Here is a 16,002-nt window from a genome sequence, read left to right on the forward strand (position 1 = left end):
AAAAAGAATATTAAGATCATCCAACATAGATTAGATCTCTGGATGCCAGATGTTCAAGCCGACTTTAGAGAAAGCCAAAGAACAAATAACATTATCGCTGATGCATACAGGATAATTGGAAAAAAACAAGGAATCCTAAAAACAATACCTAACTTAATTGATTATAGAAACACCTTCAACTGAATCAATCTCGTCAAGTTGTGGAATATGCTTAGGAAAATGGAAGTCCCAGAATCCTCATACACAATATTTACATAACGCAGGAAACCACAGTGCACATGGAACATAATAAAACAGACTGGCTCCAGGTCAGCAAAGGATTGAGACCGTCCTGCATACTCTCCCCTGCTCTCTAGATCTATAATGCTAGGAAAAGTGGAAGGAATGAGGAAAAGACAACCCAATTATAATGGTGAAGAATGCCCTGTGGGTCATGTGTGGGATACATTGTCATAAGAGTATGTGATCACTAAGAGTTGATACCAACCTGAAGGTACACAATCAAACAAACAAGAAGAAATTGGGATTTTTCAACATTACAGGAAAGCAAATATAATTTTCCCCAAATTATATTCCAGATTCACTATCTGGGATTACACAATCGCTGGAATATCCCAGCGCAAACTGACTTATTTCCAGGGCCTTGGATATGATTCTGGAAGTGAGACAGTGAGTTTCTGTTAATAAAATATTTATTTAGGGGGAAAAATCAGAATCAACATTTTCATCACCGTCTAGTTCAGGGGTTCCAACCCCTAGTCCATGGACCAACACCAATCCGCAGCATGCCAGAAAGTGGGGCTGCACAAATAAGTGAAGCCCCATCCACGGGATGTTGGCAGCATGCAAAACCATGCCCTCTCTGGTCTGCGGAAAAACCTCTCTCCACGGAATTGATCCCTGGTGCCCAAAAGGTTGGGTCCCGCTGATCTAGTGGAAAGAATCTTTGTCATCATGAAACTTTATTTTTTTCAAAGGGGAAAGTTACAGAATGCAAAGCAATGAGGGGGAAAAAAAAACTAAACTTACCTTTTGTTTAAGGATTTCTTTGAAATCATATGGGAAAATACAATCATTTGGTTTGGAAACAACTGCAAAATATATTAAAGAAAAGTAAACCAAAATTCCATGCTTCAGAAGCAAATTTTAACTCATATTCTACAATGCTTTGAGGAAAGTTGTATGAAATACCTCATTCATTCCTTTCTGGTAACTTTTGTTCTTTTGTCCCTTATTTTCTGCATGTATGTGAGGAGACATGCACTAACACATATACATCCAATGCTACTGAATACCAATATTCATTACATTCATACACTGATGACTCCAAACTATATATTTCTATGGCATATCTCACTGATTTTCCAGATTCAAATTATATGTTAACTGATAGGTCTAACTGGAATCTCATAAATAATTTAAGCATAATTTATTTGAGTGCAGTTTCTCCACCAGTTTTCTAAGCCCACTGACATTCTTTATCCCACTCAATTATAATTCAGACTATCTTTGTTTACTAGACTTAACTTCTCTACAAGCACTCAGCTACAATTCTGTTCATATTCTGTCTCAATTACTAGTCTTCAAAATATCCTTACATTTTATTTACAAGACATGAGTACAGAAAATAAACCTTTCTTAGCTGCTTTTTCCAATTGGATGAAAGTCATGCATTCACAAAACATACTATAAATTTCATTTTATTAACTTTAAAATTTCAAATGTTACCTACATCCTATAGTCACATCCGTACATCATAATAAACTTCAGACTACCACCTTTGTTTCTCTCTCATATACCATTTTCACCTAATAAAGTAGGATTAGACGTTATGCCTTAATTTCCTGTCCTAATTTCAAATGCTCTTTGAAAAAGTCCTTCTCAGTTAACTAGTAAAAGAGGCTTTCCTGTATTCTGTGGCCAGGGAAATAGGAAAAAAGACTAGTCATGAATAGGGAAAAATGCTATTTCAGAGAGATCATGAATCTCCATGCAGATTTTTGTCTCTGTTTTATTAACATTGGTTCAACCATATTTTCTGTAAGTGTTTTTAAGAGTTACAAAAAATCATTACCCACATTATGGTAAATAATTGCTAGCTATTTAAAGCAATGTTGCTGCTCTTTTCTTGACACCCAAATACAAACTGATCTTTTTAAAGATAAATAATCCTAAACTCTTCTCTCAATTCATTAACTACATTTGTTTACATTAAACTCTCATTTAGATATCATTGTAGATACCATTTTTGACAGATTTGTAAATACTGATATTGTATTGCCCACATTCATTATAGTTGCTGCTCATCCCTAATGCTATACCTATTTTGAGAGAAGACCAAAAGATGGGGAGGGTTTTCATTCAGTAGTGACCATCTTGAAATGTAAGCACTAGTGTTAAAACTCATTAAGTCTTTTGGGGGGGGCAGTTTTCACACAGTACTTATGCTTATGAAAATAGTCCACATTAAACTAGAATGTTCTTAATAGGTAGCAAGGCAGCCCAAAATAAAACCAAGCCAACAGTAATAATAATAATGGTTGTTAAATGATATTCAAAAGCCTATTAAAATTTATTTGGAAAGCAGAGGAATAATTAACAGCAAATTAATACAGTAAGTTTCTAATTATACGTACCACAGAAGTAGTTCTGAAAGGGAGGCTCAGGTGGTGCTTTGTCCAGACAAAATTTGTGATGCACTAAAGCTGTAGCAGCCATAATCTACTCAAAGAAAAACAGTAAAAGAATGAGAAAGACATTAATGAAATCATATTCTCATTCAACTGTTAACACTTGTTAAATTAAGCATAGATTTAGTAATCTATTCAATAAATCTAACCATGCATCATTATTCAGAGTTGACTACATATTGTTTTTATTTGGAACAACCTGTCAAGAAACACTTTTCTTTGTATGCTGTGTAAATACACCTTCTCTATGCAACTCATACTAATTAAAAATTAGTTCATCACTTTCTTATTTTTCACATTTTGGGCAATTACAAAACACTTACTTCACATAGCAACAATTAAAATAATATACTTTCTTACCAACTCATTTCAATTATACATTTTTTGAAGAGACAGAAAATAATAATTTTATTAAGAGGTTAACCTTGTCTTGAGCAAGAGAAGTAAAAGGAAAAGCAAACTTTTTAAAAAGTTTCTTATTAATGATATTGATCAAATTTTGACAATTAAGCATAAGTACAGCAACCAAACAGGACAGGCACAGACTTCAAGGATAGTTAAGACTGCAGGAAAAACTATTGCAACCAGCCAGCCTTCCATTGAGGATCTCTATACTGCATGAGGCAGAAAGAGGGCCGAGAAATAATCTACAGACTCTCACAGCCTGGACATTAGCTACAGGTAATCCTCCAGGTACGAACATTTATTTAACAAATTTTCACAGGAATGAATTTATTCAGAAAGGGTACTTATGTTAGAAATTCAAAACTGCGACCGAAAAGAGCCCTCTGTAGCCATGTGACTTGGATTCAGTCACTACTGCAGCAGTGGCCATTTTTAACTCTGTGACTTGCTGGACCATATGTGGTCATGAAGCTGGCGGGGTTTTTTTTTTTTTGGGGGGGGGGGGGGGTTGGTCCCTGGACACATGGCCAAACAAGATCTGGTGATTTTTGCAGCCTAGCTTGGCACTTCAAGGAGAAACTGCTACTGCCTGGGGTTGAGAACTGTAATGCTAGAGTTGCTTCTGTAAGTATTTTAAAATATTATTTTTATTACAATACTGTACTTTTTGTAAGCACTTTGGGAACTACTTTGCTTGTTTTTAAGTATTGTACTTTCCAAACTATTGTGTTTTTAAGTATAGTATTTTGAAAAGATAAAAGTTTGTTTGCATTTGTCTTGAAACTGCTTGTGGAAATGCTAGCCAGCATCTATACAAAGCATTCTATGGTTGTGTCTCCTTGCTTTTATTTTGGAGATTAGTGTATATTACTGTAACTTTTAGGTTTTAAATTTAAATTACCTCCGGAAGTTGTGGGTGTCCCATCACTGAAGCTTTTAAGAGACTGGATAGCTATTTATCACAAATACTCTCTTGTGAGAGCAGTGGGTTAGACTAGATGACCTCAGGGCCCCTTCCATTTCTGTTACTGTTGCAAGCTTAGAATTCTGTAAATCCCTCCTCATCTCCCTCTGGGTACCTTGCTGGAGACTCTTAAATTAATTAGTGGCAAGTGGTTTTTTTAAAATTACCACCACCACCACCACCACCCCAAGCAGCTGAAGATGTTTGAGCTGATTAGCAAAAAGTGGTTTTAAAAAAAACTGCTTGGAGGCAATTTAGTTCCTGAGCCAAGTCTGCACTGGAAACAGCTAATGGGCAGCTGGTGGGAAAAGCCTCTCAGTTAATTATTGCAGCGATCAATTAATAAATAGGAGGAAATAGTAAGTCAGATCTTCATTTATTTAATGACCCACTTGATTCAATTAATGAATTTGGTGTTTTTAAAATGTGTACAATTTGAGTCTGATTCATTTGACAAATTTTTTTGACTTAAAATGGTAATGAGCAGGCTCCATTAGGTTCGTACCTCAAGGTCTATCTGTATTTCAACTCCTCCCTCAGAACACTGCTATGGAACAGGGGTGTCAAACTTGCAACGTCACATGACGTGTTGCGATGTATTGCAACTTTTTTTCCATTGCCGGCAATGGGGTGTGCACGGTTTCTACATGACGCATCCGGCCCATGGGCCGGCAGTTTGACACCCTGCTATAGAACATTGCATGCCAAAACAATTAGATACAGTTTTTTCTCCTCATGCTGTCACTCTGCTGAACATCTAATCCTCACAGCACTGAGGCTAAGGATATTTACTCACGTAGTAGTGCTGCATTACTATTATCCTTCTCATCTTTCCTATTGCCTTCTACTATTGGTATCTTTGATTATATTACTTTGTTGCTTGTATGTACAGTGCGAGCTTATGCACCAGACAAATTCCTTGTGTATCCAATCACACTTGGCCAATAAAGAATATTCTATTCTAAGTGGAAAGGTTCTTCTCCATGCAGACAATTAGAAATTAGTTACTATCAATATGCAACAAAATCTGTATTCTTTTTAGAAAATAATCCTTTAAACTTGATTTTCTATACTCTTTTCCTTTTTTGCTCATTTGTTTTCTACATTAACTATGTTGTTCTGTGATTAGACTGTGTATATATTTTCTTCAAACAGATATATAAATAACTTTTTGAAGATTTTGAATAATAAGAATACTGATCATTAAAAAGACAGTTAAGAACAAATGCTTCAGGGCCTTGTGTTCAAAAAAGGATGAGGAGTGGAGCAGAGGGCTAATGCCTCCTTAAGTAACACCAGCTGCCTGCAATTAGTGCAGGTTCGAGTCCCACCAGGCTCAAGGTTGACTCAGCCTTCCATCCTTCCGAGGTAGATAAAATGAGGACCCAGATTGTTGGGGGCAATAAGCTGACTTTGTAAAAATGCCGCTTGAGGGGGGCCGAAAGCCCTAATAAGCAGGCATATACATAGAATGAAGGCTATTGCTAAGCATATTGATTTGTGCTTCTTAGATTGTAAGCCGCCCTGAGTCTTCGGAGAAGGGCAGGATATAAATGGGATTAAAAAAAATGTGCTTCAAGCCTGAAGGTTCGCCTGGTGTGCCAGTTACAGCCCTATCTGGACCAAGATGCCCTACGCACAGTCACCCATGCGCTCGTGACCTCCCGGCTAGACTACTGCAATGCTCTCTACATGGGGCTGCCCCTGAGGACCACTCTGAGGCTTCAGCTGGTGCAGAATGCAGCCACGCAAATTGTGATGGGAGTCTCCCGATACTCCCATGTAACACCTCTTCTCCGCGAGCTGCATTGGCTTCCAGTTGCCCTCCAGGTGAGATTCAAGGTGCTGGTGATGACCTATAAAGCCCTAAATGGCATGGGCCCAGATTATCTAAGGGAGCACCTGCTGCCAGCATCAATTTCCCATCGTCCTGTGCGCTCCCACAGGGAGGGCCTCCTCAGGGTACCGCTGGTCAAGGATTGCCGATGGGCGTTCCCCAGGGGGAGGGCTTTCTCTGTGGGCACGCTTGCCCTATGGAATCAACTGCCAACGGAACTCCGGACTGCCCCGACCTTCGCTCATTTCGCCGGGACCTAAAAACCTGGCTCTTTGAGCTATCTGGTCTGGACTGAGGGGTTTAATGTTTTTATTGTTTTATTGTATTGTTTTTAAATTTTGCCTTGTAAACCGCCCTGAGTCCTTTGGGAGTAGGGCGGTATATAAACCGAATTAATAAATAAATAAAAGCAAATTTGCACAGCTATGGAAAATGTATTTTGTCAAATAACCACAACATTTTGTTTTTTCTCAACCCACAATAATCATAGCTTACCTCATTATGATGAGTCTTTGTGTTCTGAATTGTTTTCATGGCAAGGGATATGATCACAAGAGGTGGTGGAGGAAGATCCTTCACCACATTAATCAAGTCAGGTTTTAGTGCCATTAATTCCACTTTACACCAACTGACAGGCTGACTCAACAACTCTAAAGTAACACAGAAGCCTTCTTTAGACATCAATAAAAGCACACTAATATTTAAATATGGTTAATGTAATTATTTTGCTAAATAAAGAGTTTACAGCAATAGTAATAGCAATAGCATTTAGATTTATATACCAATTCATAGTGCTTTACAGCCCTCTCTAAGCAGTTACAGTGTCAGCATATGGCCCCCAACAATCTGGCTCCTCATTTTACTAACCTTGGAAGGATGGAAAGCTGAGTCAACTTTGAGCCTGTCAGGATCGAACTCCTGGCTATGGGCAGTTAGCCTACAAAACTGCATTTTAACCACACTGCACCACCACGGCTCTCTTGCATTTTAATAATATGTTAGTAGAACTGGGCCCTGAACTCTTCAGATATAAGCCATATATTTATATTAATCAATTATATGCATCTAAATTATAAAGCAGGCATCCATAAATAAAATAAATTTATATTTATAAAATAGTATGTTATTATAAAATAATATGATTAAAAATATGAGCTGTACAAAATATCTGACTGTTGCTAGGTGGACAGTTTATTTGAATCCAAACAATATACACAGCAATCATAGCTTTAGCAGATTTCCCTTTTACATGTATCTGACTGAACTTTGTGTAGAGAAATATAATATAGAAAAGGTTCATACGTGGATTTTTTATTTCCAGCCAACTTGGTCCTTTAATCTTCCTGTTAATTAACAGAAGCTCTAGACTTGAAGTGTTTGTTCCAAATACATGAGAAAATGTCTCTCCTTTCAGATCTTGTGGTAATCGACAATATTCAGCCTGAGAATTGAAATATTAAACTATTTTACTATTAAATTGAAACAGAACTTTGCCAATTTTTATAACTGACCATTTTCTACAGATCTGTTTGTGCAAAAGAGGAAAATAATAAAACTCACTATAACAAGAAAAACCCCCTTTAAATCAGGAACCCGTACTGAAATACTCATGAGAAATGTAAAGCATTAAAAATTAAAACTTCCTAGGAGCAATAATGTGCAGTTTATGAAACTTACATAACTTGTAATCAAAGTGATGTAAAAATATTCATGTATTGCATGAAGATACAAAATAGATTGATTTAGTTTGTTTGGAGGATTGTCAGCAGAGTGACAATTAATGGCTTATTTATGGCTAATATGTTGTTGAATTCAATGAACTCTGATACACCATTGAAAAAACTGTAGTGTAATGCAATGAACAGACTCAAGTGATAAGAGTTACTTCAAATACATAAGCGTCCCATATCCAAATCTTAACAACCTCCATTGATATCCTAAAATAGTATTTGTTAATTTTTAATTTTTTATAATTATAGGGAACACAAATGCTTGAGTATATTTCTATGGTACATATGCAATTACTTCATATTGGGCATGAATCCCCTTCAGTTTACATTATCAATTCACAAAAGATTATAGCAATTTTTGCCAAGATAGAAAAAAAGAGTGCTTGCGCTATACCAATGATTCTGAAAGAAAGAAAAAAAGAAAGAAAGAAAGAAAGAAAGAAAGAAAGAAAGAAAGAAAGAAAGAAAGAAAGAAAGAAAGAAAGGAAGAAAGAAGGAAGTAGTAATAGTTGGAAGGGACCTTGCACGTCATCTAGTCCAGAATTCAGAAACATACAATAGATGGAAGTACATGCTTCTATGAAACTGATGGTATTATTGTCTTACCACTATAAAGACATCCAAATAACTTTCTGGTTCCTCAGATTAATCTTCTAACAAATTATGTTACTCGCAAAAGCACTTTTGAAATTAGAATAGCCAGCAAACATAACAGAGCAGGATTTGCATCTTTTTATAACTTTAAATTTTAACCTGTTAGATTTAATAGATAGAATATTTCAAGCGTAAAATTGTTTCTTTAAAAAAATTACGTGAGTACACATATGCACTCAATGTTCTTCTACCATGGTTCCATATACCATTTTATACTGCAATTTACTTACCGAGTACCTAACTTCTAAATAGTCAGATTTTGCAGGAACATCTGGTATCTCAAAAGCATAATTCTTTTCCACTTTCTATGAAAATATTTTTAAAAAAAAAAAAAAAGATATACATCATATATCACATATATCATATCATATCAGGCACTGATATATTCTGAATGGCATATTTCTTTAGTCCAAAACATTTACTCTTTGTTTTTAGATTTAAAATCTCTACTGTGAAATCCATTTTACGATAATACAGATCTCTCTCTTTAAACATAACCTGAAGACTGCATAATTATTTAACTCATATATACATGCACTTCAACTGCCACCATCTGCCTATCTTCTCAGGAAGGCTTCCGACAGTGTCAGGAAGCATCATGCAGCATCACAAAGGGCCAGCAGTTATCTCAGCTGGATGCACTTTGTCAGCAGCAAGAGAAAGAAAACGGTGAAGATCAGCTGGAGGCAACGAGGGGGGTAGCAGGGATAGGCTGTGGCAGTGGAGTGAAAGGTGGCCCAAAGGGCAGACATGGCAAGGAGAGAGAGAGAGGCAGAGGTGAGCATAGCATGGCAAGAGAACTGTGAGGTTCTCATCCAATGAGCCATGGCCCTTGCCTAATGCCCACAACTAAGACTATCAGAACTGCCCTCACTAAGTGGTGTGCTCATGTGATATTTCACCTAATGACCGCTTTGCTTAGCAATGGGAATTCTGGTCCCAATTAAGATCATTAAGGGAGGACTACTTATAATAGACCAAACTTAAAATAGAATTTACTGTACATACCGAAACTGATATAGAAATTGGGGGTGGGACAAAAAAAGTGGATCATTCATTCATTTCCAAACCAGTAAGTTACAATCTATAAAGTTGAAATATAACATCTAAATTGGTCCATTATATCTAACATTTTACTATTTTTTCTAAAAGACACAATGGCGATTTTCCCTGTAGCTCTTTGTCCTTATGCCTTACAGTATATTATGAAATCATGTTCTATTTAGGGGTACATTTAAACAACAATGCGCAATATGCCTGGTAGTTTTTTTAAATACTATATTTCATACAATTCCAATATAATAAAGAATAATTCAACAAGCAACGAAACTAGATTCCTAGTACTGAGGCATATTTACTAAAAGGAAAATAACATGTAAATAAGAACTAGAGGAATATATGTACATCAGAATCTATAGTAGATTCAATTTGTCAGGCATGACTGGGCTTCATTTTTTTATATTCTTTTATTTAGAAAGAAAAGGAGCGGAAATGAGAGAGGAAATGGAGAGGAAATGAGAGGAAATGAGATCTGTCCCCAGTTAAAAATCTTTGCAAAATCCCATCAAGCTGTAAGTATTTCAGAGATTCTTGTCAATTTTAAAAAAATGTGCTATATCCCATAAACAAGAAAAATCCATTTCAATATCTTATGATCAACAACAGCCTCTCAAATTCCTCTCAAATTTCTGCTTCAGTAAAATAATCATCTATTAATTCTTGTTGCTTTAAATGAAGGGAACCCACAGTTTTCCTCCCCATGGAGAATGAAAAAAGAAACAGATTTCCATGCTTAGGAGCATCATTGGGAAGTGACAGAATGTTTAACAAACCTTGGATTTGAATTTCATGATCTTATACTTCTCTGCAATCTGGTCATTAAATTCTTGATAGACATCCATCATAGTCACAGGAATCGCTGTTTCTTTTTCAGAAATTAACTCAATTCGCTTTAAGAAGAATTTTTACAATCATTGCAATACCAAAGTATATACTTCAAGGTTACAGAAAATCAAGTATTTTTCTAAAATATAAATAGTTAGTTTTCTTCAAGTAGTCTCCCAGAAAACTGCTTTCTGGATTCAGCAGAACAGAATTATCATTGGAGACTCAGACCATAGCTATTATTGTTTTAACATTTCTACTTCGCTATTTAACCCAATATGAACCATTTGGGTTGGTTGTTGTATAACATAGACTTACTTAGAGACAAAAAGGCAGTTTACCACTCAGCTGTCAGGAAACCAGAAAAGACAATGAAGGAAAAGAAAAATGAATAGCTATATTTCAGCTGGGATGGAAAAATAGAGTTTACCTAAAGCATCCAAGCTAGGTTGTAGGTTATGAAAGCAGTGAAATGGTACTAAACAGTCTATGTACTAAATCAAGATACTTAAAAAAAAAATAAGAGCAGCAATTTAGATTGAAATCTTAGTACTCCCAAGTGCTTTTTGGATTTTATGTATTATGGTCTCATACTCTATATTAATCTACAGTTTCATTTTCACATTTAATTCTATAACACAATCATGAACAATGTCAGTTATGTTTGCCTTAATGCCTTCTGTCTTCCATAAAACAGATGAGACATTACCAGATGAGAATACTGTAACATAAGAATACATACCGATTCACGTGGCAGTAAATAAATAGTTCTCTCAATATTTTTTACTGTTACACAGCAGCTCACATAAGATTGCGCTGATTCGATCCATACTTTCCCAAAGAGAAATACCACTCCTAAAATGATAGAAAATGATGAGACAATGCACATTAATCAGAACAGCTTAGCACAGCTGCTAATGGAAAAGCTACAAATTACTGAATAAACACACTAATTCACTCTTGGGAACAAAAAATGATTTCCAATTTGTAGTCTCTATTTGACAACTCTGCTGAAAGTCAGCAGTGACAGAGATTGCTTCAAGACTCCACTTCCTCAGGGTCTTGCGGAAGAACAGGGTAGAACAATGGCTAATTACCTTCTTTTACCAGTCTACTATAGAGAGTGTCCTTTCGCACTGTATTGTGGTTTGGTATGCTGGCCTGACAGCCGCGGATAGAATAATAATAATAATAATAATAATAATAATAATAATAATAATAATAATAATAATAATAATAATAATAATAATTATTATTATTATTATTATTATTATTATTATTATTATTATTATTATTATTATTATTTTATTTGTATACCGCCCTTCTCCCGAAGGACTCAGGGCAGTGAACAGGGCAAACATATAAAAGTAAAAAAATACAAAAGTTAAGAAAGAATTAAACGAGATGCCCAAGTTATAACAGTAGGTTAAAATACATTTAAAACAACAATAAAACCCAAACCCTTCCCCCATCAGGCCAGGCTGGCTTGTTCGAACAAATAAGTCTTCAGATCGCATCGGAAGGAGCGAAGGTCGGGCGCCATCCAGAGCTCAACCGGCAAACGATTCCAAAAATCCGGGGCACCCACAAAGAAGGACCTCCCCCTGGGGGCCACCAGACGACATTCTCTGACCGGTGGCACCCTGAGGAGGCCCTCTCTGTGGGAACGCACAGGGCAGAGGGAAGTTGACGCCGGCAGCAGGTGATCCCTAAGGTACTGTATGCCATGTAGGGCCTTGAAAACCATTACCAGAACCTTGAATCTCACCCGGAAGACAACTATTACAGAGGGTGGTGAGCACAGCACAAAACATTGTGGGCTGTCCCCTGACACCACTGGATGACATCGCCAGGGCTGGCTGCCTTGGAAGAGTGAGGAAAATTCTCAGGGACAACTCACACCCTGGTCGGTACCTCTTTACTCTCCTACCATCCGGCTGGAGATACAGGAGTATAGCCAGCCATACCAAAGGCTGAAGAACAGCTTCTATCCATGGGCTGTCAGGCTCTTGAACGGGAAATAACTTTATGTATGATTGACTTGTGAGGCCAGTGTGTTGTGCAATTAGCTCACATGGTGTAACAAGATGGTGGGTTTGTTGTCACTGTGAGTTGGGGGGGCACGAAGGGAAGCTCAGCCAATCTCAATGTAAACATGTTCATTCATTTGTAGGCACATATCACAGTATGCAAGCATCAGATGCAATCTTTTTATCATGAAAGGGTCTTGAAAGTAGGCTTTTCTAGAATTTCTATTCCCTTGTTCAAAATCATATAGCTCTGTTTCTTTTATTATGCAATTTTAATATTGAGATACGATTAGAATTTTTATAAAGAATAGCCAAAATGCTAGTAAAATGTGCAATCTTTCAGATTCCTCATTTTGTGTTTGGAAATTTTGAGTTTGGAAAATTCAAGGAGATCCAAAATATGCATCAGATCTTGTAAACCCAAGGTGCACTTATGATCCCTGCTCAAAGTTCTGACTGTTGCAGCAACCTCACAGTCGCATGATCAAACTTCAGGGGTTTGCCAATATGCCTGTCCTTCTCCCTGCCCCACCCTGCTCAGAATGTCTCAGCTGGCTAGGCCAAGCAGCACAGGGGCCTCCTTCCTCCCCATTTCTGGAAGGCCTCAGACAGCGATTGGGTGTACTGAGCCTGATTCATAAAATACCCAGGTATGGCTTCATTACATGGATTAATTCACCCGGTAGGAACTGAGTGCTGATTTTAAGTCTTTTTCAAACAATATAGGAAGAGGAATGGAGAGCACAAGCAAAACTTTGCTTAGAGTTGCAGAAGTTGATGCAAATATCAGTAAATCATGGTTTAGCATGACATGTTAATATTACATGCATATGAAATTCTCATTCATTTTGCAGTAAGATATGTCTTCCACATAATTTAGTTAATATCTCATTTGCTACTGTATAAGGATCATGATTCTTTTAAAACAAAAAGTAATGGAAATTTTGTTTCTCTCCGCATTACTAATTGAAACCAGGTGCAGTCTTCACTATTCATCCTTGAAAAGTTATGATGATAGGGTCTCTTTTCATAATCAAGGAACAGAAGTCTTTTCATAATTATACATCATTCAGAAGCTACTATACCGAATCTAAGATCACACTGTACAGGGGTCTTTGGGGCCACTATTTTCTTTTCATATTAGTCACCAATTTCTTCAGAGCTGCAGTGATTATTACCTACTGCCACAAAACTTTACTGTATAGTTAATATAGCATGCGCGCACACACACACACACACACGTATATAACTCTTATTTGAGATATAAATGTATGTTAATTGATTTCTTGCTCTATTTTTTTTAAGTGAAATATTGGTAATTAATCTTTACTCTCCTCTTTCCTGAATCCAATGTGCAAATGATTAAATGGGCTAAATGACAGTAAAGATCTAGATTTAAAAAAAAAGATAAATGAAACTAGTATCATGGAACCTTTTGGAGTTCCCTGGCTTTGCAATTCACACGTAATTTTTTTTAAGTAATATGCTGAGAAGAATAGAAGAATATAACTTTATGACAATCATAGACCAGCAATAGACGTCACTTTTTACAATATATTAAAAAATAGTACTGACATTAACAGTAAATAATAACATCCCTGTTAAGAAAATGCATGTTCTCAAAATGTTAGGGTCACTCCCAAGTTTACATGAGTGAAAAGCCGATAAGTACTAAACATTTAGGAAGCTTTCAGTTCCATCTCTGCAATGGAAAAATGACAGGTTTCTTAAAACTTTTCTTTCCACTTTAGTTTTCCTGGAGCACTCTAAAAACTGAAGGCTATGGTGAATGAAATGACAGTCACTTAGGATATATCATACATGTAGATTCAAACTAGGTTCTATTTTTCCCTAGTTTTATTTGGTTTTGGAGGAATTTTGCATTTAAGTCATGCTATATCTATTTCAGTAGGGACGCGGTGGCTCAGTGGGTTAGGACGCTGAGCCTGTCGATCAGAAGGTCGGCAGTTTGGCGGGTCAAATCCCGAGTGCCGCGTAACAGAGTGAGCGCCTGTTACTCGTCCCAGCTTCTGCCAACCTAGCAGTTCGAAAGCACATAAAAAAATGCAAGTAGAAAAATAGGGACCACTCTGGTGGGAAGGTAACAGCGTTCCGTGCGCCTTTGGCGTCCAGTCATGCTGGTCACATGACCACGGAGACGTCCTTGGACAAACGTTGACTCTTGGGCTTTGAAACGGAGATGAGCACCGGCCCCTAGTCGGAAACGACTAGCACGCATGTGCGGGGGAACCTTTACCTTTACCTTTTATATCTATTTCAAGGCTTAAAGGTAAAGGTAAACGTTCCCCCGCACATGCGTGCTAGTTGTTTCCGACTCTAGGGGCCGGTGCTCATCTCCGTTTCAAAGCCGAAAAGCCAGCGTTTGTCCGAGGACGTCTCCGTGGTCATGTGGCCGGCATGACTAGACGCCAAAGGCGCATGGAACGCTGTTACCTTCCCACCGTAGTGGTCCCTATTTTTCTACTTGCATTTTTACGTGCTCTCGAACTGCTAGGTTGGCAGGCTTACTCTATAGCTTTTACCTGTTTCCCATCTCAGAATGCTGCAAAGCTACCCTATTTAGTTAATTATTAAATTACTTCCATTAGAGAAAGCTTTGGAATCACAAAGTATAAGTCTGGAATCTGACACGGGCATATGTTGAATATAAACATACCTGGTTGGTTATATTGATCTTCATAAGCATCCAGCCAATAGAACTTGAAAATCTGTTGCCCCTCTTCCCCCTTTGTAAGTGGGAGCTGACTGGAATCCACTTGAATTTCTGAAGATACAAACTCATCTTCATGTTCATCAATTCTGTCCCAGCAGGATTTATCATGGAGGGAAGAACATCTGGAGCCAATGTGAAACAAGAAATGATATAATCAAAGTGACTTCTTATTGAAAGAAGTCCTATTTCTCCAACTGTAAAAATTCTGAAGAAATATTTTATAATTTTAAAAAATCCTTTCAGGTCAGCTATGTATTTTGATGAATAATACAGCTTTATGAATACATTATTAGTGTTGACAGGACAACAAATATGCAGCTGTTTCCACAATGTTTACTTACAGCATTTGTTTCTGTTCCAATTCCATCTCTTCCTTGAGGAATGTGATCTCTTCTGACACAATTCCCATTCCTGGTATAGATTCATCAAAATCCCCATCATCAAAAATAATTCTATCTTGCTCATCTTCTGTAAACAACATTAGACACTTGCAGAGACTTACATTTGATTTCTAGAATGTAATGCTATTCACTTATCAAATGTTTTAGTAGAGAATAAGGAATAAATAAAATGAATAATAAATTATCAGAATAAAAATATATTCTTGGGCATTTTGCAGTGTGAATTCATGAATATACAATTGCATGATGCAGTGAGTAAATATGGTACCAGTATTAAATTACAATGTAACCAAATAAAAATCCTGTCTTGGAAATAAAGTACAAAACTACTATGTCCAGCAGGTAGCCTTTGAACAGTCATGTCTTTGACTGACATCTAAAGGGATAAGTTAGAACTTGAAAAACATTTTTTAAGATAGCAATCCACAGAGTCACTCTCTTCCTAAAGACTGCCCTCTATATTTCTTTTGCCCTCAGGATCTGGACTAGGGTTTCAGATGCTGAATATAATAAGTAGATAATAAATATTTAGACTGCAGATAAAGGTTATTGTCTCAGGAAGCTCTCCAGCATGTGAGAAGTGTTATGAATATACTGGTTCTTAAAGTATATTATTTCTGCCGTGTATTATTAACACACAAAAGAAAAAGTGTCTATGCTTTCTACTCAGAGT

General features: G+C 36.8%; 1 protein-coding gene across 1 annotated transcript in view; it reads right to left on the reverse strand.

Moving 5' to 3' along the window:
• Nucleotides 1-16,002, reverse strand: part of POLA1 (DNA polymerase alpha 1, catalytic subunit) — a 267,117-nt gene that overhangs the window by 233,919 nt on the left and 17,196 nt on the right. Inside the window, exons 9-17 of the mRNA XM_083361916.1 lie at nucleotides 15,270-15,396; nucleotides 14,872-15,050; nucleotides 10,907-11,019; nucleotides 10,113-10,229; nucleotides 8,511-8,585; nucleotides 7,199-7,337; nucleotides 6,392-6,546; nucleotides 2,637-2,721; nucleotides 1,030-1,091 (exon numbers count right to left, since the gene is read on the reverse strand). Coding sequence (XP_083218042.1) covers nucleotides 1,030-1,091; nucleotides 2,637-2,721; nucleotides 6,392-6,546; nucleotides 7,199-7,337; nucleotides 8,511-8,585; nucleotides 10,113-10,229; nucleotides 10,907-11,019; nucleotides 14,872-15,050; nucleotides 15,270-15,396 — 1,052 coding nt within the window. The remainder of the gene's footprint in view (nucleotides 1-1,029; nucleotides 1,092-2,636; nucleotides 2,722-6,391; nucleotides 6,547-7,198; nucleotides 7,338-8,510; nucleotides 8,586-10,112; nucleotides 10,230-10,906; nucleotides 11,020-14,871; nucleotides 15,051-15,269; nucleotides 15,397-16,002) is intronic.

The sequence above is a fragment of the Vipera ursinii genome (genome assembly GCF_947247035.1).
Source record: "Vipera ursinii genome assembly, chromosome: 4".
Lineage (NCBI taxonomy): Eukaryota > Metazoa > Chordata > Lepidosauria > Squamata > Viperidae > Vipera > Vipera ursinii.